Consider the following 22,444-nt stretch of genomic DNA (forward strand, 5'->3'; position numbering starts at 1 on the left):
AAATGGGCTTGTACAAAAGTTAAGGGTTTTCTGATATAAGTTGGGTTGGTCCAGTCCACCCAAAAAGGTTGTTTCTGATTTCCAAAGTTCAAGAAAGGAGGTGAGGAAGAGGAAGCAGTACTGAAGACGCAGAGAGAGAGAGAGAGAGAGAGAGAGAGAGAGAGGAGAATGGCGAACAAGGCACTGGGACCGACGGGAGAGTTCTTCAGGAGGAGGGACGAGTGGAGGAAGCACCCTAGGCTGACGAATCAGCTGCGCCACGCCACTCCTGGCCTCGGCATCGCCCTCGTCGCCTTCGGCATCTACCTCGTCGGCGAGCAAGTCTACAACAGGGTCTACGCCCCCTCTTCTTCTCACCACCACCACTCTGCTCCATCTACTTCCTCTGCTGCTTCTCACTGAAGGTCTGAATCTCAAATTTTTGAAGTTTTCTTTGGTTTTTTATTCGATCTTTTCTGCTTTAGGCCGATTTTGACCCTGACCCTTTTGAGCTTCTGATTTTCGGTGAAATGGGTTTCTTGTATTATGTTTGGTTTTGGCCAAATGTGTCTCCTTGATATCGTCTTTTACTTTCTTGTGTTTCTATGATAACTTGATTGAACTGATGGTTTTTAACTATTGAACCCTGATTGATCCAATCGTTATTCATTTGATTTTGAGGTAATTGATTGATTGTTTTGGTGGGAGCCGGTGACCTCTCTAGCTCGCTGTTTGGAGGATAAGACCCACCAAGTGTGTGCTTTTTTTTGGGAATTGGAAACTTTTCGTGAGAGGGTATCCATTTCTTCATGTAGAATGAGGGATTGTGTCATGAACTTCTTGTGAAAGAAGGTGTGAGATTATGGCTTGCAGTCTTTTATGAATTGAACGTGGAGATCGGGGTTTTGACCATAGGGATAGATGTCGGGAATTTTTTGCTGGTTCTGTAGCAGCAATAGAGCCTCAAGTTAAGTTGTCAACCATCAACTCGTATGCTTATACTCAAAGTTTTGAATGATGTTAGGACAGGATTGAAGCACTCCTAACTGTGAACTGTCACTATGCTTAAGCTCTGATGGATTCCTTCGAAGAGACATCCTTTGAGGTCAAATTTTTTTTATTAAGTTATCCTTCCCCATGTTGATTTCTCTTTCCCTTGGAAGAACATTTGGAGGTCTAAAGTTCCTTTAAGGGTTGCTTCCTTCACTTGAATGGTATCCTTAGGAAAATTTCTTACTATGAATAACCTCCACATAACCTCCATAAGCATCACATTATAGTGTTAAATTGGTATTGTATGTGTAAAAAGAGTGGGGAAACACATTATCATCTCCTTCTTCATTGTCATATTGTGAGAGAGTTGTGGAATTTGGTTTTTAGATGTTTGGAGTAGAGAGAGTTATTGTCAAAATGGTGATGGAGCTATTGGCATGCTGGAAAGGAAGGTTTGGGCAGAATGATTTTAACATTGTTTGGAATGTAATCTCTTATTGTTTAATGTAGTGCATTTGGAGAGAAAGAAATGCTAGAAGTTTCAAAAATTGAGAGAAGGCGTGTTTGGAGCTATAGATGTGTTTTCTTGAATCACTCTTTGAATGGATCTATGTTAACGCTCTTCTCAATATCTCTAGCTTTGCAAATTTTTGAGCTCACTTTCCTCGTTTTTGATCTTGTAGGGTGTTTATCTCTTGTATGCATCTTGTGTACTTAGGTTGCGCTCCTTGCGCTTTTAAAGAATTTGCGTTATATATATATATCTGAACTCAACATGCCTATGTTTGAAATTTCAATTGATCGCGTAGTTGGAGAAGAGCACTGGTCAATTAGAGTTGGGTTATTGAGCTTAAAATGAAAAACTGATTGTTCACTGGCTTACCGAACTCACTTGACTAAAGAATTATCCCATGTCTAGCTTTCATTGTTTTATATAACTATAGTAGTGGTTGAAAAGTGATTTGTTCATTTTAGTTTCTGGTCTGCATATCATGTGGACAAATAAATGAGATATCAAGATCGATGAACATCCATATCATCAAGCATGTTTTATTTGTTGTTTTTATCTGTGTTTCTTTCTTGATTGTTTTTATGTAGTTGGATCAAGAGTTAGTGAACTCCTTGCATGTGTTTTTTTCCCTATGGTTATGATTTGATTTTATATAATCAAAAAGTTGATCTGCTTGCATATCTTTTGCATCTTTTTACATAGACCACCCATTCTAATCCAAGAAATGAACTTTTGTATTTCTAAAAGACATTGAAGGCCATATGAAGTGGAGTTTGTCAAGTGCCCTATAATAGCAAGATAATCATTATCACTGCCCCGGGGGGGGGGGGGGGGTCATTTCGTATTTTTTTCTGGAAGATTTTTGATTCTGCCAGCTAAATCTTAACCTCTGTACTTGCTATGATTTGAACATGTTGTGATTAGAAGCTGACAGAGCTGGTGCTTGCGAATTGAAGATAATCACGCTGCTGTTGTTTTTGCTCTTTACACATTTAAAACATATTTAGTATGGTATTTGCAAATTGATTATTCGACAAATAGCTAATCTTGCAGATGAGCGATTGGTGAAGGGAAGGAAGCTTGGGCCTCTTGTATTTCAGCATTCCTCTTTCTGACTTGGTGTTTAATAATAAAAGGTTTCAAAATGGACATGGAACTTAAACCATGTTATTTTTGTTCTCTTTCATAAGTTGGAATGTGGAACTTATAGCAAAGCTGCTATGTACATCTTTAAATTACTGTCTCGATCTGTATGTTTCTATTCACTATCCATACATTTTATGCCTCAATCTATGTTCAGTTCTTCTTCAATTTTTTTTTTTTAATTATATTTGTCTTTCTATGGTTGGTTTCCCTCTGCTACTATTGCATTATTTCTGGATTAGAATTCTGTGTGGTTTTACTTCTCCTGGTGTCCATGCAAGGAAGCCTTTAGGCAAGATTGAATAACACTTTTAACATGACCTTCCATTTTATAAGGTTCTTTTCATATTTCCTAAAATTTGTAAACCCGGACCATCCACGGGCGGCCGGTCGCGCGGTCATATTGGCGATAATAATATTAATAAATATATTCTGTATTTTTCTCTTCTCAAAAGTCTTAGAAATCTGTCTTCCTTTTTTTTTTTATAAATTTCTGAAACAAGTTTTGGAAAAGAAAAACTAAATGATATTAATTGAATTTTGGCCAACAAATAGAAGTAAAAATAGAAAATGATATGTTGGATGTTTTCTTTAAAAAAAATAAAAAATAGAGATCATGGCTTCTTTATGGAAAATTCATCAAGAAGTGCCATTTTCAACAAAATTGGTGAAAAGTATATCATTTGAGAGTCAGTTTTTTTTAATTAAAAAAAAAAAAAAACCATTATTTTAAAAGTTAAATCGTGGTCCTACCACATGTTAAAGTTAAACAGCAATTTTCAAATTATATATTTTAAAATTATTATTTTCTATATCGCACTTTTTAAATCACAAATTCAACCCCAAATGATATTCTGACATTGAAGCTATGATATTTGTTTTTTTTTTTTTCTTGGTAATAGCAAGAGAAAAAGGGGGCATTGTCTCGAATTCTTAAAGTAGTAGTATAGCAATTAGCACATAAATTTTCTCAAATAATTAAATAAGTATGATGTTGTTGTCTCGTTAATATTTATTATTTTAAAATAAAATTATATAAAGTGGCGTCGTAAATTAAATAGTAATTTGATAAAAATGATTATAACATTAAGCATGCATATAATAATATACACGAAGAAACGAATAGTTGGAATTTTCGAGAGGATCATAGTCCCTGTGCTTTGTCTTTCTCGCTGAGACGGTTTCTCCTCGATCCCAATTTCGGTCACCGCAGTCCGATCACCCAGGCACTCAATCGGCGCCACCACTCACCGCCGTATCTCGCCAGGTATGGATACCTAAATTAATCATTCAAATCACTCACCATCGCCCTTTTCTCTTCCCAATTCAAATCGCAATCTCTCCGAATTAGGATTCCACTGGTCTTCTAATTCTTTTAATTTCGCCCTACTTTTTCTTCTTTTATGTCATCGGGAAATTGCCCCCTTCTTCTTGATTGAGAAAAAAAAAAAAAAAAAAAAAAAACACGAATTTCCTGTTGGTGTTGTAGAGATGTAGAAACTCAATTGGGTTTAGGCTGTCTCATGAGTACATCCATTTATTGAATTCCATAAATGAAATGTTTAGTCTTTGTCGATTATGTTGGAATTTCGCACAACTATTCATTGATTATCTATGATATGCTTACTGGGTTACAGTAAGGTTTCAGCTTTTGACGCAAAATTTGATCGACAAGGACGACCACATGCAGGTTAGCTACTGTAGATCACATCAAAACTTCTTTTTTCTTGTTGCGTTTTTTAGTGCCCATTTGTGAACGTTGATGTTCCTGCTGTTGTTTGATTTTTCGTTGTTATGCATTGTTTTTTGTATATATATGTTCTAATCGAGTAGGTCCATATGGCTGCACTCTGCATGAACTACATGTAGGAGAGAGATTTGGGTCTAGACCAGTACGTCCAATATGCATATTTGTTCTATGGTTTTGGTCTTTTTCTCATATGCAGCCTTGTCTGCAGGCGTCAAGGGCAAGGCTTTTCAAGGAATACAAAGAGGTGCAGCGGGAGAAAGTAGCTGATCCCGATATTCAATTAGTTTGTGATGATTCCAATATATTCAAGTGGACTGCTCTTATCAAGGTAAGCTTGGTTATCGATGAAGAAAAACATGGTGTATTATGTTGTTGCTTGATTGATTTGCCTTAATTATTCAGGGTCCATCAGAGACTCCTTATGAGGGTGGCATCTTCCAGCTTGCTTTCGCTGTTCCTGAGCAGTATCCTTTGCAACCTCCTCAAGTGAGGTTCTTAACAAAAATCTTTCATCCAAATGTTCATTTTAAGGTATGAATCTTTTGTATGATACCTAACTTTTGGAATAACTTCTAGTACATACATAGACACATGGGAACTTGCATGCAGACAAACATTTTCATATATTGTGTATGCTGGTTCATTTCCACCATAAAATAAATGACAATCACCAGGAAACCATAAGGTAAAATGGAGGAACAGTATATAGTGATCCTTTTTGCCCACTAATACTTTACTTGAAGTTGCATTAATGTATGAATTCTCGTGGTTTTTCACTCTGCCTGAATAAATTGTGGAAAAATAGTATAGATAGGATTCAAGGTTGAGAACTTTTCCAGAAAATGCTGAAGCACTTGTGAGGTGTTGAGCTAAGTTATGCTTGTTTTGTTTGAAATTTTGTTGAATTACACTGGAAATTGTGGGGAAAATTTGAAGCACAATGTCAGCAAGTTTCAAAATTAGTTGAAATTTTGAAATCAGCAAAATTGAAGACTTCTATATTAAATGAATGATTTTGGTGATGAGTGAATGCAGAACATTGTATCAGGGTAATCAACTTTATGCCTGGACAAACATCTGTAATATTATTGATTTAACAATTTATTTTTAGTTGATAGGTGAAGGAAAAGTGGCTAGATACTGTTTGATTTGTCATATTTTAGAACTTGATTAAAAAAAATGGGATTGAAGTCTGTCTAAAATCCAAATTGGCCTACTGAATACTGATTGGGCAATATGAACTAGTTCACCTTGGTTAAACATAGCCATCATAAGGGAATAAGTGATGCTGAAAATTTATGTTTTAATACAATGTTGCCAACATGGTTAATTGAGCATTACTTATGTTATATAATATGTTTCTCCTTCAGACAGGAGAGATTTGCCTTGATATCCTGAAGAATGCGTGGAGCCCAGCTTGGACACTCCAATCTGTTTGTAGGGCTATAATTGCTTTGATGGCCCACCCAGAACCTGATAGCCCACTAAACTGTGATTCAGGTAATCTCTGTTACTTCATGCATTATTTTTACATTTTTTCCAATGAGACTATAAGATTCTAAAAGCCTTTTTTCCCTTCTGAGAGTGTGTGTGGTTAGGGGTTTCTTTCTTTTCTTCTCTCCTTTTTTTTTTTTTTTTTTTTTTTTTTTTTGAGGGGATGGAATGGTGGATGTTCCGGTTCTAGGTATTCCAGGATAATAAATACCCTTTTAGTGGTGGGTGGGCGGATGTTCCAATTCTATGTTTTCCAAGATAATAAATACCCTTTTAGCACCCCAGTTCCATCCACACAAAATAACTACCCCCCCACCCCCTGCCACCCACGACATGAGAATTGGGTGGTGGGTTGACGGTGCGAGTTCAAATCATGCTAGGTGTGCAAGTCATTTACACATCAAAAAAATAAAATCACATAGCTTGACATATTTTCATTTCAGATAGATAAGTAAACAGAAGATGCAATTTAAGCTTGTCTAAGTGGTACCCCTTAGACATAAGATAGGGATAATATATACGTGATTTTAACATAGATGCGATTCTTTTTCCATCTTTGGTTCCTTCAACTGAGAAACTGCTTTATACCCAAAAAGAAAAATGTACAAACTTCTCATACCAACAGCCATAAAAGTACTTACAAACAACAAAAAAAAAAAAATTGTTGAGTATACATGCATAAATGTAGAAAGGTTGAGTCCCGTGCTAAGAATACTTCACAATTGTTGAGTGACTAATATAGCATACTTAGGCTTAAGCTTTTAGATTGAGTGTTGACCCAACATGTTGTATTATGGTCTCATTGAAAGATTCTACAAGGTGTCAATTTCTCCAATAAGTGATATAAGAGTATGGTGATGTAAAGTATGTTGATGCAAGGATGGACAAGGATCCCTATGGTAAGGGTAGAGGTGCATGATCCATAGAGTGGTGGCAAAGGTGCATGACGCATGCATGGACAATAGAGCACCCCTAGAGTAGGGGCAAAGGTGCATGGTGTGGGCATGGATAAGAGTCCCTAGAGTAGGGGCAAAGGTGCATGGTGTGCGCATGGATAAGGATCCCTAGAGTAGGGGTAAAGGTGCATGGTGTGGGCACAAACAATGGTCATTGGAGTAGGGGAAAACAATGGTCATTGGAGTAGGGGAAAGGTGCATGGCGCAGGTAAAAACTGAGGGTCCCTAGGCGTATGGTGCAGGTAAGCCCACATAGCAAACAAACAGCTCATAAGATTGATGAAAGTTTTCATTCAATGGGGAGTATAGTAATTTGGTGGAGGACTTACGTGTGAAGGGAAGATTGTTGAGTATACACGTGTAAGTGTAGAAAAAATTGAGTCTTAAATTGGAAAGATGTCATAATTGTGAGTGGTTAATATAGCATAGTTGAACCTAAATTCATAATCTGGAGCTTTTGGGTTGATTAGTGTTCCAATATATTATATTTTAATCCCACTAAAAGACTTTCCAAGGTGTCAATCTCCCCAACACTAATAGATAAATAAAAGCTTGAGTTGGCACACCACAATATATTGCATGCCCGACTCTGTGTATTAATGTGTGATTGTGAACTAATGGCTGTGTAAAAGAAGAAAACTGGTTGTTGGTTTAGCTTTTTTCTGTGAACTTTGAGGTATCACCCGCTTATGGTGTTTATTTTAATTGGATCACTTTTGCTTGGGCCAGGTAATCTTTTGCGCTCTGGTGATATTAGAGGCTACCAGTCTATGGCAAGGATGTATGCTAGGCTCGCAGCCATGCCGAAGAAAGGCTGAATTGCTCGAGTCCCTTCTACTCTCATTGCATTGGGTGTATTTTTTGCTACTATGCAAAGATATGGTGTATTCAGATGATGCAAGTAAAAAAAAACTTCCACGCTATCATTGGAAGACTCAACTCTTTGTTGTTCTTTTTCATTGGACGTGAAATGTGCTTAGAAATTACAATGCACCTCTGTTCTCAGGGCAAAGAGAAATTGTTGAGATTTTCTTTATGTGGACGACAATATGTGATGTTTGATGCGAGTGGTTGTGGGTTAGCAGAAATGCTCAATTGCGCTTGCGCATGCACCAACAGCTCTGGACATCATAATAGAGAAAGCGCATCTCTGCATGTTGCCATTAATTGGTAAACAGACACCCACTCACTAAGACTCTGGAATTGAAGCTCTCCAAATTGACCAAAAACGGCATAGAGGCATATCTGATATGTCATTGGTATTTTCTCATTTAGAAAACACAAAAAACACAATACAGTTGTGGCCACTCGAGCATAGTCGCAAGATCAACAAATTGCTCCTGGTTCTACTAGTAGTGGGCTCCAATTTATTTATTATTGGCCAATTCCCCCAACCTTTTTTACTTGGTGTTTCTTTTGGTTAACTGTCATTTATCATTGTTTTATGAGAATGGGAGTAAGTGTCTTTTCTCCTAGAAGCGTGCTTGAAAAGACTCAAAAAAATCTTCCATCCGTCAAAGTATTGCCACTTCCGTCATTTTTCTCGTGGAAGTCATTATCCAACCACTCTACATCTTCTTGTGCCATGTGCAAATATGCCACTAATCGGGTCAACAAGAACCCAATTTCCCTTGTCTTCTTTCCCTCTTCCTTCCAAACAAACAAATAAAAAAAAGCTGAACATTTGAAAGGGAGAGACGATATTTTGTTCCCCATATTTTGAGTTTGAAGATTCTTTGTTAAAAATGGAGATTCCCCATATTATTCTTTCTTCCCCATATTTCTATATTATTATACTTATAGTACCCATATTTTATTTCTTCTTACGATTTTTTTAGTAAAATTTCAGAAAAGAAATAATATGCCAAATCCCAATATAGAAAGAAGAAGAAGAAGAAGAAAAAGAAAGTCCCCGTACACTACACACTAAAAAATATCTATCTATCTATCATATCATTTCTATATGGAGTCTGATGTCGCACCACGTCTCCATATTTCTGTTATAAAAAGTGTTAACGAAAAGCACATAAAGCGTCAAAGTCGGTGACCCCAGCATTCTCTTTGAGCAGAGACACTGTATCTTTGATGGTGTATTTATTTGATATAATATAGAAGCTAAAATCCATTCCTCGGAAAACAAACAAGAACCACCTTTCTTTGCTTTCCTTCTTTCTGGGCTTTTGCGACAGTGGGGTGTGTGAGCGAAGAGCGAGTAATGGGGCCCACGGTGGACGACTTCTTGAATGAGTGCGAGCAGTCCGGCGACGCCGCCTACGGTGCCTTCAGATCGGTGCTGGAACGCCTGGAGGATCCCACCTCCCGCGTGGATGCCCGGATCTTCCTTTCCGAGGTCCAGAAACGCTTCTCCGGTGACTCTGCCTCCGCCGACCATTGCTTCCACACTTACCATTTCCGGATCGACGACATCTTCCTCGACCAGTACGAAGGTATTGTCAAGAAAAGACGTTAGTTTATCAGAGTTTCACGTGTTATAGACAATCTTGTGGAATCGTGTAAGTTTGCGAGGACGATTTTCGGGTTTATTTTCCTGTTGGGTTTTGGTTTTATGGTAACAAAAATTGCTCTGTTTTGTGTGCAGGGTACCAGGGAAGGAAGAAATTGACAACGATGGTGATCCCAAGCATATTTGTTCCCGAAGACTGGTCCTTTACTTTCTATGAAGGACTGAATAGACACCAAGACTCTATTTTCAAGGACAGGACAGTTGCTGAGCTTGGATGTGGGAATGGATGGATTTCCATTGCCATTTCTGAAAAGTGGATGCCTTCAAAGGTTTCTTCATCTTTTGATGCTTTTTAGATATTTCGTCTTCATATCCGCAAATAGCGGCCCATTGGGAGTTCTCTAAGTGTGTTTGTTCGTTGTAAATATCCCTTTGCAGGTGTATGGGCTTGATATCAATCCTAGAGCAGTGAAGGTTTCCTGGATAAACTTATACTTGAATGCTTTGGATGAGAAAGGTCAGCCCATTTATGATGAAGAGAAGAAGACTTTGCTGGACAGGGTGGAGTTTCACGAATCCGATCTGCTCTCTTACTGTAGAGAGAATGGTATTCAGCTTGAACGGATTGTTGGATGCATACCTCAGGTATTGTCTAGCATTTTGGAGTGTAAATTTTTCCATTGTAATCATTATTTTGACTGCTTGGTTGCCCTTACTTGTGTTCTTCTTCCTGCAGATTCTCAACCCAAATCCTGATGCAATGTCTAAAATGATTACAGAAAATGCAAGCGAGGAATTTCTCCATTCGTTGAGTAATTATTGTGCACTTCAGGTTGCAAGCCATCTTTGATAATTTTAGTGTTGATGTCCATTTCAAAATTGTTTCTAAGTTAGCTTGTCTGCTGCACTGTATGTCTAATTGATTTTTAAAGTTATTGTTAGATGATCAAAAAACTTAAAAATTATGATTAGGTTTCCAAGTTATCCTGTAGGTTCCGTTTGCTAAATTTTTTGTTTTGTCCTTTGTTTTGTCTTCACCAAACAAAAACATTAACAAACAACTCAAATACAAAAACACTAATAAAAACACTAAAACAGTTGACACCTTTACGTCAAATCAAAACACTTTTTCAAACCAAAACTCCCAAAACACATTAACAAACAAAGCCATTTTTACCTTATAATTTACGTATATTATTTTCTATGCAGGGCTTTGTTGAGGACCAGTTTGGCTTAGGTCTAATTGCAAGGGCAGTCGAGGAAGGGATAGCTGTCATCAAACCTATGGGGATTATGATCTTCAATATGGGAGGCCGTCCAGGACAAGCAGTTTGTAAACGCTTGTTTGAGCGTCGTGGTTTTCACGTTAACAAGATTTGGCAGACCAAAGTTCTTCAGGCAAGTAAACCCGTTTCGCACTGGAAATTATTTTTAATCCAAAATGCACTCCTCTTGAAGTGTCCTGCTGCAGGCTGCTGATACAGATATTTCAGCCTTGGTTCAAATTGAGAAGAACAGTCCACACCGTTTTGAGTTCTTCATGGGGCTTTCTGGAGATCAGCCTATTTGTGCTCGAACAGCATGGGCCTATGGGAAGGCTGGAGGTAGAATTTCTCATGCTTTATCAGTTTACAGTTGTCAGCTTCGGCAACCAAATCAGGTGCTCACTTTAGTTATGTTTGTATTTTAACAAGTGGAAGTTCATTGCCCCATATGGGGAAGGGCAATCATAAGAACAATGGTTTGAATAAATTTGACAGGTCAAGACGATTTTTGAGTTTCTTAAAAATGGCTACCATGAGATCAGCAGTTCGCTAGATTTATCTTTTGAAGATGATTCTGTTGCTGATGAGAAGATTCCAATCCTAGCTTATATTGCTACCGTCTTGAAAGAGAGTTCCTTTTTCCCCTACGAGCCACCAGCTGGAAACAAAAGATTCCGTAATCTCATTGCAAGCTTTATGAAAACATATCACCATATTCCACTGAATGCTGATGTAAGAAAATTTTAACTGCATCTGTTACTATTATTTTTTTTTGTAAGTAAATGATATTCATATCGAACCAAAGGGCACCTCAAGTACACAGAAAATATACAAGAGAACCTATCCAAAAAAATAAATAAGATCAAAACAGTCATGAAAACAATCATCAGCAGCGATCCACTGGAAAAACAATCATTATTTTTTTGTTATTATTTAGTAATGCTGCTCCTTTCATTGGGGGGGGGGGGGGAGAGGACTAGGGGACCGTTGGTCTATTTTTCTTGATGCTAGTATTACTCAATGTGAAGTACTTTGTAACTATTTTTTCATTTCAATTCTTGCACAGAATGTTGTTGTCTTTCCTTCTAGGGCCGTGGCAATTGAGAATGCTCTTCGGTTGTTCTCACCCCGTCTTGCAATTGTTGATGAACATCTGACCCGACACCTACCTAGGCAATGGCTAACATCTTTGGTAATTGAGGTATGCTAGTTTGTGATGCTGGCAGTTTTTTTTTTTTTTTTTTTTTTTTTTAAGTTTTTTCATTGGTAAGTTAAATACATAGCTAAAGGTTTATGAATCCATGACTCACTTTCCATCCCTTTCTTATTGGGGGAAGAAGTGTTACGTGAGCTAGAGCTCACTGGCACTTTCTGATGCCGTTGCAACTTCAAGTGTCAAATTTGTCTAAAATGTCGTAGTGTAGCTAATGAAATATTATGCACTTTATTGGATTTTGCCACCCTTATAGTCTACAATCAATGTAAATTCCATTTGTGGCCAATTAAGAGAATAATGATTTAGTTATTGCTTCAAATTAGTAGCCTTGCAGTGCATGGCTTTTTATAGCTTTATAACTCCATCTCGTCCAAGATAGAAAACATCTGTCTGATATACTCAAATTTACTTTTTCTTTAATGAAAATAAATCTATGTACAGTCACCTTCATCATTCTTGTTGTTCGTTTCATCATCTTCTTTGTCATTTATGGATTACTATTATTGGTATGAAAAACACATACTAGGTGAGGTAGTCATATAAACCATCTTTATCTTTGTTCTAAAAATTCACTGATTGATGTTATCTCGGAATTGTGTTTACATGGAGCTATGCAATGTTATCATCATTCCTGGTCTTGTCTGTTTAATATTGTAATTCTTGTCTAATATCTTGAATTATATTCAAGACAATGAACTCGAATAATAATGTAAACCTATACTAAGTCTGTTTTTTCCACCATGTTATATTTGAAATAATTATGATCAGTTCGTTCTTTGTCAAATATCTTCTTTTGTATATACATGTGGGTAGGGATATTGCCGGCATATTTGCCATGGTGGAGTAGAGACATCCAAATTGTATGCTTGTGTATTACCACTCAGAAATGCACATTGTGTTTTATGACCTCAAATGAGATAGTTTGATACGCTTAATTCAGACAGTTTTCAGATTTTCAAGACCAGAAGAAATTGCTTTATGAATTGGTTGCTCCACTTTTGTTGATGATGCCATTTCTGGTTCTGTAATGACTTTGGCCTCCAAATGCTTGGGAAATCTAACAGACAATTTCCTGTCTATGGTTGTCAAAATACCGCTTGTTGCTGTGTATTTAGCTGTTAAATTTGTTTGAAGCATTTAAATAACTATATATATCTTGTTTATGATAGAGTACAGGAAGTGATAACCCGTCAGAGGATATACTTACAATCATTGAAGCACCACGTCAATCAGATCTGATGATAGAGCTGATTAAGAAGTTAAAGCCACAGGTGGTGGTGACTGGGATGGCTCATTTTGAGGCTGTTACCAGTGCAGCTTTTGAACACCTTTTAGGTGTTACAAGAGAAATTGGATCTCGTCTTTTCTTAGACATATCTGATCATTTTGAGCTATCCAGCCTCCCGGGTTCCAGTGGGGTCCTAAAATATCTTGCAGGAACTCGGCTGCCCTCGCATGCAGCAATTATATGTGGCTTAGTAAAAAATCAGGTATTTGTTTCTTTTTCATTTAATCAACTGATTATCTTAGTCTAGCTTTCCTAAAGGAAGGTATAGCGTAACCTAATCAAGCTACTGAACCAGTCTATTGAACTGTCAGATTCAATCTGATCAGTTTATTTGTAGTTGTAGTTTTAACTTCTCTTGATTAATGGAGCTAAGTCACTTTTTCAGGTTTATTCAGATATGGAAGTAGCTTTCATCATTTCAGAAGAAGAGGCCATCTTCAAGGCATTGTCCAAGACTGTAGAAGTACTCCAGGGGATTACTGCACCAATGAGTCAGTATTACTATGGTTGTCTTTTCCATGAGCTTCTAGCGTTTCAACTTGCTGACCGACGTCTACCTGCTGAGGTTTCAGTCATTGCATTATTTCTTAATCTATTTATCACCAAATGCATTTGATGTTGAATTTTATGAAAGCATTCATTCTTTTGATAAATTTACTCTTCTATTTGTAACACTAAATTTGTCAGTTTTAATCAGTAATGTTACTGTAATATTTAACTGGCAAAACTGGAAGACTTCTTTTAATGATAAGAAAGAGATCAATAGTGGTTGATTCAATATTTTAGCAGTGGTGCAACAATTTTTCCTCACCACTCTAGAGTTATTCTTCTGAATTCCTGTGCATCATGTCATGGTCTAAGCACCATGATTTCTTTTAGAGCTCGCCTTATTTTCTGGACTACTTGGGAGCCTTGAACATGACATCCTCTGGAGACCCGAGATTCACTACTAGAAAGGGAATAGTTTTTTCCCCCTTTAGGCTGATTGCTTCAATATTTTAAATGGACCCTTTTATTGTGCTTTGGATGCTCTGCAGTTAAGCATGCTTGGGAAGAGTAGTAATAGGGATAACATCCTGGGAAGTCTTTGTGCTGCATTTCACCTTTTTACTTATTAAAAAAAAAGAAAGTGCTCTGAATAACAAGCTGTAGTTTGTTGCATGTTGGTTGTCTCAAGTAGTTACTTGAAATTGTCTGTAGATGTGCATTATTCTAGTTGATACATTTTTGCTCATCTAATCAATGTTTGATACATGTCCTGTAGAGGAAAAGTCAAAAAGGCAACTCAGTCGAGATGATTGGCTTTGCCAGTTCAGCCATCTCAGTCCTAAATAACTCAGAGTTGTCAATTACTGAGGAAGAGAACACGTCCCTGATTCACATGGATGTTGATCAAAGCTTTTTGCCTGTACCATCTGCTGTAAAGGCTGCAATCTTTGAAGGTTTTGCAAGACAGAACTTGTCCGAATCAGAAATTGATGTCACCTCTAGCATCAAACAGTTCATCAAGAGCAATTATGGGTTTCCAACTGATAGAAGCTCAGAATTTATATATGCCGACAGCTCACTGGCTCTGTTTAATAAAGTTGTCCTCTGTTGCATCCAAGAAGGTGGAACTTTGTGCTTCCCAGTAGGCTCAAATGGGACATATATTTCTGCTGCCAAATTTTTAAAAGCTAACATTTTAAATATCCCTACCAAGTCTGACAAAGGTTTTAAGATGACAGAGAAGATGCTTTCTGAAGTACTTGAGACTGTAAATAAGCCATGGGTATATATTTCTGGTCCAACAATTAACCCAACTGGTTTGCTTTACAGCAATGAAGAGATAGAAAATATTTTATCTACCTGCGCTAAATTTGGGGCAAGAGTTGTGATTGATACTTCATTTTCGGGTTTGGAATTTGAATCAAAGAGTTGGGGTGGCTGGGACTTGGAAGTGAGCTTGTCGAAGCTCAGTTATTCTGGAAAGCCATCTTTTGGCGTCTCTCTGCTTGGAGGGCTGTCTCTCAAGATGCTAAGTGGAGCACCCAAATTCGGGTTCCTGGTTCTAAATCAATCTCACTTGGTTGATACATTTTATAGCTTCCCTGGATTATGCAAACCTCATATCACTGTTAAGTACGCTATAAAGAAGCTGTTGGGTTTGAGAGAGCAGAAATCAGGCAACCTAGTGGATGCTATTGCTGAACAGATACAGAATTTGAGATGTAGATCTAAACGCTTGAAAGAGGTAATTAATTATGTTTTCTGCCGAAGGGTTTCCTTTCCCTACTCTTTGATTTATAATTTTATAGTTCCTAATGTCACGCCTGAGAGCTGCAATTGAAGCACAGCTGTTTCACTACTCTTTATCTTAATTTCCTTTCTCACCATGTATTTGCTGTAGACACTTGAGAAGTGTGGGTGGGATGTGCTTGAATCCTGCGCTGGTGTTTCCTTGGTGGCAAAGCCCTCTGCCTACCTCAACAAGGTTGTTAAGCTCAACCATTCACCTGAAGATGATGCGACTTATGAAGTCGAGCTTGATGACATAAACATTAGGGAAGCCATTCTCAAGGCCACTGGTTTATGCATCAACAGCAGCTCGTGGACCGGAATCCCTGGCTACTGCCGGCTTACATTTGCTTTAGAAGAAAGTGAATTCGAACGGGCATTAGATTGCATTGTTAAATTCAAAGATATCACCAGTAACTGAATTGCTCTAATACTGCCGCATTTCTATTTGATTTCATTGTTTTCACGACTTAGGTGTTTTGAAGTAAACCAACTCTCAATTTATTGAAAATGGAGGTTTATTTTCAGTTATAGAGCTCAAGTTGAGCCTCAACACAGATTTTCACTTGTGCATATGAGACAATGTACCAGTCAATCTTCATGCTTGATTGGCTGAAGTAGTCAGCCAATGCCCCTTGTCTTGTCATTTCACTGCTGTAGCCTGTAGGTGAAAAGGGATTGTAATAAAATATATGCTTTCTCTACTCTCGTTTGAAACGTTGCAATGAACTTGTTAGATGAACTTCACTGCGGTTATGTTGCAGCAAAACTGAAGAACGATTGGAAATGAGGAACTGATCAATTCGTGATTCTGTTTTTGGAGGAACTTGTGGAGTGTCGGTTTGGATCTTTGAGTTCAATGGACAAAAATATTCTTGAAGAATTTCAAAAAGAGAAAAGTACTCGAATCCCAAACAAAATATAAAGTAACTCCTAGCCCACAGCCATGCCTCAAGTCAGTCTCCTCAAGCTTTAAAATGTTTCTTAAAAAATTTCACCTCCTAATTTTTTATTTCGTCTCGCTTTGGGCTATCATTGATCCACGGCTCAATTAGGTTTTTTTTTTTTGTGTAATTTTTTGTATATTATTTTTAGGAATATTTTTGTCTTTTTAAGGGCAAAAGAAAACGTTGTAACCCCATGACCATGATAGATTGGTAGTACACATTAATCCAATTCAAACATTTAGAAGACCTTGCAAATTAAGTAGCCATTTGTCAAGTGCCACATTTCTTTCGCAAATTTCAGATCATAAATCTCAATCGCACAAAAAAAAAAAAAAGGAGAGAGATCTTGATCTCACTCTCCCGAACATTCTAAACAAAAGTACCTCTCTTTCTATGTCCACGTCACGCAACCGTCTCTCTAGATGGTCCTAGATTTCTCTCCTTTTCCCTTGGAAAATCACAAGAACAATCCAGAAAACCAACGACCAACGTGCTACCCCCCCGCTTCTCTCCTCCTATAAAACCCCAACCTCACCCCTCTCCCTTCAACACAAGCAGCTCAAATAGTTAAGCAGACCCACCATATATCCTTCACTTTTCTACAACCTTCTTCTATCATTATTCAAAGCTACTAAAAAGAGGCCCCAAAATGGTCAAGCCTGGCATAAACGGGTCTATGCTTGTCGTAGCAGCTGTAACGGTAGTAATAGGCCTCATGGCCACACAGGCCAACGCCTTGATGCCATACACGAGGCCATCCCTATGGGACATTTTGCTCCCATATTCAGAGGACCCGTTAAGAATCCTTGAGCAAACCCCGCTAACCATCCCCAGAGGCGTTGAGACCCTCGCTTTGGCACCCTCAGACTGGAAAGAGACGCCCACGGAACACGTCATATCACTAGACGTCCCTGGGATGAAGAAGGATGATATAAAGATAGAGGTGGAGGAGAACAGGGTGCTGAGGATCAGTGGGGAGAGGATGGGCAAGAATCAGGAAGTTGAGGGCGAGCGGTGGCACAGGGCAGAGAGGACTAATGGCAAGTTCTGGAGGCAGTTCCGGCTGCCGGGTAATGCGGACTTGGATCACGTCAAGGCACATCTTGAGGATGGTGTTTTGAGGATTACAGTGCCAAAGTTTGCTGAGGAGAAGAGGCAGCCTAAGGTTATAAACATTGCTGAGGAGGGGTCCTTTGGGGAAGACATCAAGGCCACCAAGGCTACCGGCTGAGATGGTCATAAGTAATGTATAAATAATATAAGATGTATGTTTTCAGAAAGTAACGAAATAAATCACAACTGCAAGGATCGATATTAGAGAACTGACGCCATAAATAGTGTTTCAAAATCACTTTGATGTTTTTCCTAAACCAACATTCGAAGGAACAGAACGACTATTGCAAATTTGTCTTCAAAGTCCAACATAATTGAAAAAGTATATCGATATAAAAATAAGAACAATACAATGCAATGCATTCAGAAGAGAGAAGTCCCCTTTCCCTTTTTGTCTCCACCAATCTCAAAGTGTTTGCACCTCTGCAAAAACGAGTGGGCAAGCCATTAGCAAAAGGCAAGAACAAAGAAGCTAAAACAGACATGCAATAGTGTAAACGATAAGAATTCAATATAGTTTTCTAAATCAACCTTAATTGCGTGCTGGGACACATGTTTGCAACTCTGGCATTGTAACCTCAAGACAATTTTTTTGGTTGTCTTGGCCTGCACAGAAAACGATCAAATATCTTAACATTTCGTGTTCACCTTTATAAAGTATTAAAAAACAAACCAAAACCACGTGAATGCAACTTCTGAAGGGATGTGAATAATTCTTTTAACATATGAATCAGTTTCTTTTCATGCTAACTTTAGTATACATGCAATGGAAAAGAGGAGGGAAGACGTGGAATCGATACCTTTTTGTGGAAAACAGGCTTTGTCTGCCCTCCATAACCTGATTGCTTGCGATCATAACGTCGCTTCCCTTGAGCAGCAAGGCTATCCTTGCCTTTCTTGTACTGTGTGACCTTATGCAAGGTGTGCTTCTTGCACTCCTTGTTCTTGCAGTATGTTTTCTTGGTCTTAGGAACGTTCACCTGTGGTAAACAGCATAAAATTTTATTAAGCATGTAGTTCAAATTATAGGAAGAAAGGGAGGGTTGAATAAATTATGTAATCAGATAAAAGCAAACACCAATGTTGCAAAATAATATTGGTAACTTAACTATAGTTAGAAAAGAAGCACCATACAAGGCTATAACCATATCTGTCAATGCGGATAATGTGTTGGATGAGAACAAATAAATGGAAACTAATAAAAAATTGGAATGGTACAAACAAAACCAATCACTGAGGACTAACATGATCATCAAATCAAATTTGAAACTGTTCCCAACATGTCTATCAATCCAACACATCCCACTGGCACTGTACTATCTCTGTGCTTTCCCCTTCTTTTCAAAATCTTTTCATCTGACAAACTACAACAAAAATTCTGCATTCAATGCATCAAGAGTTCACAGAACCAAAATTTTAAGTTAGGTGCGATGGTTGATACCTCAACGACACCACCAACATTCATATTCTAAAATAAATTCTTGCAACTCTTACTGCCGCCACCCACATGAACACACACTCATTTGAAACTTATTATTTGTACAAGTCCATTAGCTAGAGAAAGCATGCCATTGACCAAGTCATGTTCTACTTGATGCAATATCACCGGAAGTGGTCAATAAGACTTTGCTTTTTATTTCAATTAGCAAACATTGGTAACTAAAAAAAATCCCAAAAGGCATACCTCCACTTCAGACAATTTACTCAAGCTATTTAAGCATAAACATAACTCTCTCTATTTCTTTCGCACACACTAATCAAGTGACCAATTGCTCCAAACTTAGAAACTTGAAGCTTATCTAGACCATCAAAAAAAACAAATTCATGGTCCTTAAAACCCACAAAATAGAGGACACACTTGCATGGATGATAGAGCGACAACATGATAGCTGAAGAACTTTAACACATTGTCAAGTCAAAATCATTGCCTATTTATAGTTTTTTTAATAACGTGGAACCTCACCAAAGCAAGGCCTTTTGGACCCAGCCATGAGGAGCAAACCCAAAATAAATGACCCCACCTGCCAGTACCGTGTATCAGGTGGCGAAATCCTAGTGTGGAATCAGATATCGGATTCTATGGCTCATCTCAAGCCCTTTGACAATCAGGCCGCACCAGATGGGTCATTGCCTATTTATAGTTAACTATGCAAACCGTACACGAAGAATAAATAATTCCCAAAAAAATAATAGAACAATGGGAGAAAAGGTTAGCCATGCAACATGGGAATCCAGCCAACATTTTATGATCACAACCCTAAGCAACTATGACATTACCAACATCTTCCAAAGTAAGAACCAAAATAAACTCTAACCTCAGCGCCTACTACTATTAACATCCAAATCTAACTATAAGAGGGCCAAGTATCACATGGGAATCATTATTTCCATTTCCCTTACCTCAAAATCAAAGTCTTGGATCTCTCAAAAAAAAATCAAAGTCTTGGAGGAGACACCTAGACAAAAATCCTAGTAAAGTCCAAATTAAGAAGATCAAGTTAAAACACTAAAAGTACTCGAACAACAAAATAAGATTGGAACAAATAACCTATCAAACCCCTTTTCCGTACATTCCAAACCTCACCTGATGCATAATACCCAGCTAAAAGCCTATACATATACATATATACACATACATAGACATGTATGCATGTATGTATATCACCTCGAACCGTTTTACATGGTGCAGCAGCCAAGAAATTGGGAGAAGACCCTAAACTAGAGAACCCAAATGGCAGAGAACTTTCAGCCAGAAGAAATAACTAGCTTACACATAAATACACGCATATATTCACAGATATAAATTTATGCGCTAATATACATGAGAAAGAGAGCATAGAAATGAGTATAATTTCAGTCACAACCATATCAAGTACCATCAAAATCCGAATAAATAAGAGAGAGCGAGAGAGAGAGTACCATGGTGATGACGATCCCACCGAGCGTAGCTCTTTGTTGCTCTGAGAAAACCCTAGAGCACTGAACTGCGTTGGCCTTTTGTAGGGCTGCAACCGACTAGTTTGGGCTAGGGTTAGCACCGTTTTTGTTGGGCTGCAACCGACTAACTATTGGGGCGGGAAGATCGAACCCGACCCGACTCAATAGCATATAATGGACAAAACCCAAACAGTTGGATACACCTTATTGTATTTTCAAATAACCCGTTTTTAAGTTTTAAAAACTTGCTTTCGGTTTCAATCCATTTTTTAGGAAATTGGTTTCAAAGAACCAATTTTCGGAAGGACAAATTTTCCTCTAAATTCATGCAACCCATCTTATTAAATTAACATGTAAATTAAATAAACGAGCTTGTACCCCGTGCAATGCACGGGTTGTTATTTAAAATGACATGATGGAAAAAATAATAATAATAATTAGTGGGTGGATAAATGACAGGAAAAAAAAAAAAAAAGTTTGAGTTTGAATTTTTTGTGAGCATTAAACCTCCCAAAAAATATCCATTGTGAGCATTAAACCCCATTACCTATTCTCGATGCAACAAATATCAAATAATGAGCTTAAGGAAATATTTTGCAAATTATTTTACGATGACAGAATATTTTGGCATGATAGGTTATTAATATTATATTTTTAATCAAACCTATGGTTAATTTGGCCATTTTTCATGACTTAGTTTTGCCAAATCTTCGTATTATCAATGGACATATTGTTTCATTTATATTCTAATATAACGTGTTATTTTTTACCCATGTTATATTCTAATATAACATTCACGCAATAATGAGCTTAAGAACAAATTTTCATTTATGAGTTTAAGGAAATCTGTTTGAAATTATTTAATTAGGACATTATTTTGAACAGATATCAAATAGTCATAGCAAGATGCAAAAATGAGGCAATGTGAATAAGTATTAACTATATATAGTAAAAGTTCAAGCATGTAAATTATGATTAAGTGGTAGAGTTACTTCCCAATTTCTTTTCTATAAGTTATTTCTACTTTCTGTTTTTTCTACATTCGGGTTTGAAGGCCAAATTTTGAACTATAAGTAACAAACGTTTTGAGATAATGAAGAGAGAAAGCTCATGTAAAAACTGCAGAAAAATTCCAAATGAGTATCTATCAAAATGTTCTAAAACTTTTTGGGTTCTTATTATCATAAAAAATTATTAAAATCATTTAATGATTTATAAAATTGGAATTGGTTATAAATTAAATTAATATCAAAAGCATTTACGAAGAAAATAGTGATCAAAACACTGCAATATAAATTGAAAGCGAGAAAAAAAAAAATGAAAAGGCATTAACGGATTACAAGTAATTAATTCAAGAAATCATTTAGCTTTTAAGGGTAGAAGTAAATTTCACCGCACAAAGGCAATCTTTGGGAAATTGTGAATGACAGTTTTTAAGAGAATTGAATTTTGACTTTGTAGGGAAAAAATTTTAGACATTTTTTGAAAAAACAAAAATGAAAACAGAATGTTTTTATTAAAAATTAGAACAAAAGTCTGGAAAATTCTTATTAACACGAAAGAGCATATTTGCATTCAGAGTTTTATGTGTTTGAACAATATGAGTATTCTAAGAATCAAGCAAAAGAACATAGCGCAATAATAGAAAGTAAACCTTAACAATAGAGTAAATGGAATTTTGTAAGGAATAATTGAAGGAAAATATATCATATTGGTGGGGGCTAAGACATTTAAAAAGTAATTAATTAATTAATTAATTTTTTTTTTTTTTTTTAGAATGTGACATCGTATCAGTGAAAATATTATGATTTTTTATTTTGAAAAATTAAAAATGTATCTTTTCAATTATGCTGAAATTTCGCAAGAGTTGTTCGTTGGATAAGGATGTGCGTACGTTGTAATCTTCTGTTTGAATTCAAAATCTAGAGATAATCTCTCAGTTATGCTGAGAAATTCAAATTTTGGGGATATACATGGGATTATTTTTTATATATATATATTAATCTTTGTGGGTTTTACATATTATGCTTATATTTAATACTCCGATCCTTAAAGGACAATACTGTGTTTATAATTGAGTTTGTGTTTTTAATCTCAAATTATTTTTCTAT

At 37.0% G+C, this 22,444-nt stretch overlaps 5 protein-coding genes across 7 annotated transcripts; 4 read left to right on the forward strand and 1 right to left on the reverse strand.

Moving 5' to 3' along the window:
* The first annotated feature begins 61 nt into the window (after positions 1 to 61).
* LOC148586057 (NADH dehydrogenase (ubiquinone)s) lies at positions 62 to 2,794 on the forward strand. 2 transcript variants are annotated; one of them, XM_088515822.1, is made up of 2 exons: positions 62 to 404; positions 2,525 to 2,794. In XM_088515822.1, the coding sequence occupies exon 1, from the start codon at positions 169 to 171 to the stop codon at positions 400 to 402; it is 234 nt and encodes a 77-aa protein (XP_088371948.1). In that variant the 5' UTR covers positions 62 to 168; the 3' UTR covers positions 403 to 404; positions 2,525 to 2,794. The 2 variants fall into 2 exon arrangements, with proteins under 2 accessions (XP_088371948.1, XP_088371947.1); XM_088515821.1 differs by having other exon boundaries at positions 66 to 404; positions 2,537 to 2,794.
* Positions 2,795 to 3,727: 933 nt separating this feature from the next.
* PEX4 (peroxin4) lies at positions 3,728 to 7,862 on the forward strand. Its single transcript, XM_059592370.2, has 6 exons — positions 3,728 to 3,893; positions 4,264 to 4,316; positions 4,585 to 4,704; positions 4,779 to 4,907; positions 5,747 to 5,876; positions 7,556 to 7,862. The coding sequence occupies exons 2-6, from the start codon at positions 4,311 to 4,313 to the stop codon at positions 7,642 to 7,644; spliced, it is 474 nt and encodes a 157-aa protein (XP_059448353.1). The 5' UTR covers positions 3,728 to 3,893; positions 4,264 to 4,310; the 3' UTR covers positions 7,645 to 7,862.
* A 974-nt stretch (positions 7,863 to 8,836) lies between these two features.
* Positions 8,837 to 15,889, forward strand: MMT (methionine S-methyltransferase). 2 transcript variants are annotated; one of them, XM_059590331.2, is made up of 12 exons: positions 8,837 to 9,273; positions 9,426 to 9,619; positions 9,729 to 9,935; positions 10,027 to 10,122; positions 10,500 to 10,688; positions 10,762 to 10,950; positions 11,051 to 11,287; positions 11,622 to 11,756; positions 12,941 to 13,261; positions 13,445 to 13,624; positions 14,324 to 15,292; positions 15,449 to 15,889. In XM_059590331.2, the coding sequence occupies exons 1-12, from the start codon at positions 9,042 to 9,044 to the stop codon at positions 15,755 to 15,757; spliced, it is 3,258 nt and encodes a 1,085-aa protein (XP_059446314.2). In that variant the 5' UTR covers positions 8,837 to 9,041; the 3' UTR covers positions 15,758 to 15,889. The 2 variants fall into 2 exon arrangements, with proteins under 2 accessions (XP_059446314.2, XP_059446315.2); XM_059590332.2 differs by having other exon boundaries at positions 9,252 to 9,339.
* Positions 15,890 to 16,611: 722 nt separating this feature from the next.
* Positions 16,612 to 17,524, forward strand: LOC132179514 (18.1 kDa class I heat shock protein). The gene has a single exon (XM_059592249.2). It carries the CDS (start codon positions 16,933 to 16,935, stop codon positions 17,512 to 17,514), a length of 582 nt encoding a protein of 193 aa, XP_059448232.2. The 5' UTR covers positions 16,612 to 16,932; the 3' UTR covers positions 17,515 to 17,524.
* A 48-nt stretch (positions 17,525 to 17,572) lies between these two features.
* Positions 17,573 to 20,504, reverse strand: LOC132179515 (large ribosomal subunit protein eL42). The gene is given in 4 exon segments (XM_059592250.2): positions 17,573 to 17,819; positions 17,928 to 18,002; positions 18,197 to 18,376; positions 20,316 to 20,504. Coding segments are annotated over 4 exon segments (504 nt in total). The 3' UTR covers positions 17,573 to 17,759.
* Positions 20,505 to 22,444: the final 1,940 nt, after the last annotated feature.

This window comes from Corylus avellana, chromosome 4 (genome assembly GCF_965113065.1).
Source record: "Corylus avellana chromosome 4, dhCorAvel1.hap1.2, whole genome shotgun sequence".
Taxonomy (NCBI): domain Eukaryota; kingdom Viridiplantae; phylum Streptophyta; class Magnoliopsida; order Fagales; family Betulaceae; genus Corylus; species Corylus avellana.

Coding starts and splice junctions, on each gene's coding strand:
- LOC148586057 (XM_088515822.1), top strand. CDS start 169: ATGGCGAACAAGGCACTGGGACCGACGGGAGAGTTCTTCAGGAGGAGG.
- PEX4 (XM_059592370.2), top strand. Junction 4,908..5,746: donor ATCCAAATGTTCATTTTAAG/GTATGAATCTTT, acceptor TTTCTCCTTCAG/ACAGGAGAGATTTGCCTTGA. Junction 5,877..7,555: donor CCCACTAAACTGTGATTCAG/GTAATCTCTGTT, acceptor TGCTTGGGCCAG/GTAATCTTTTGCGCTCTGGT.
- MMT (XM_059590331.2), top strand. CDS start 9,042: ATGGGGCCCACGGTGGACGACTTCTTGAATGAGTGCGAGCAGTCCGGC. Junction 9,936..10,026: donor TTGTTGGATGCATACCTCAG/GTATTGTCTAGC, acceptor TTCTTCCTGCAG/ATTCTCAACCCAAATCCTGA. Junction 15,293..15,448: donor GATCTAAACGCTTGAAAGAG/GTAATTAATTAT, acceptor TATTTGCTGTAG/ACACTTGAGAAGTGTGGGTG.
- LOC132179514 (XM_059592249.2), top strand. CDS start 16,933: ATGGTCAAGCCTGGCATAAACGGGTCTATGCTTGTCGTAGCAGCTGTA.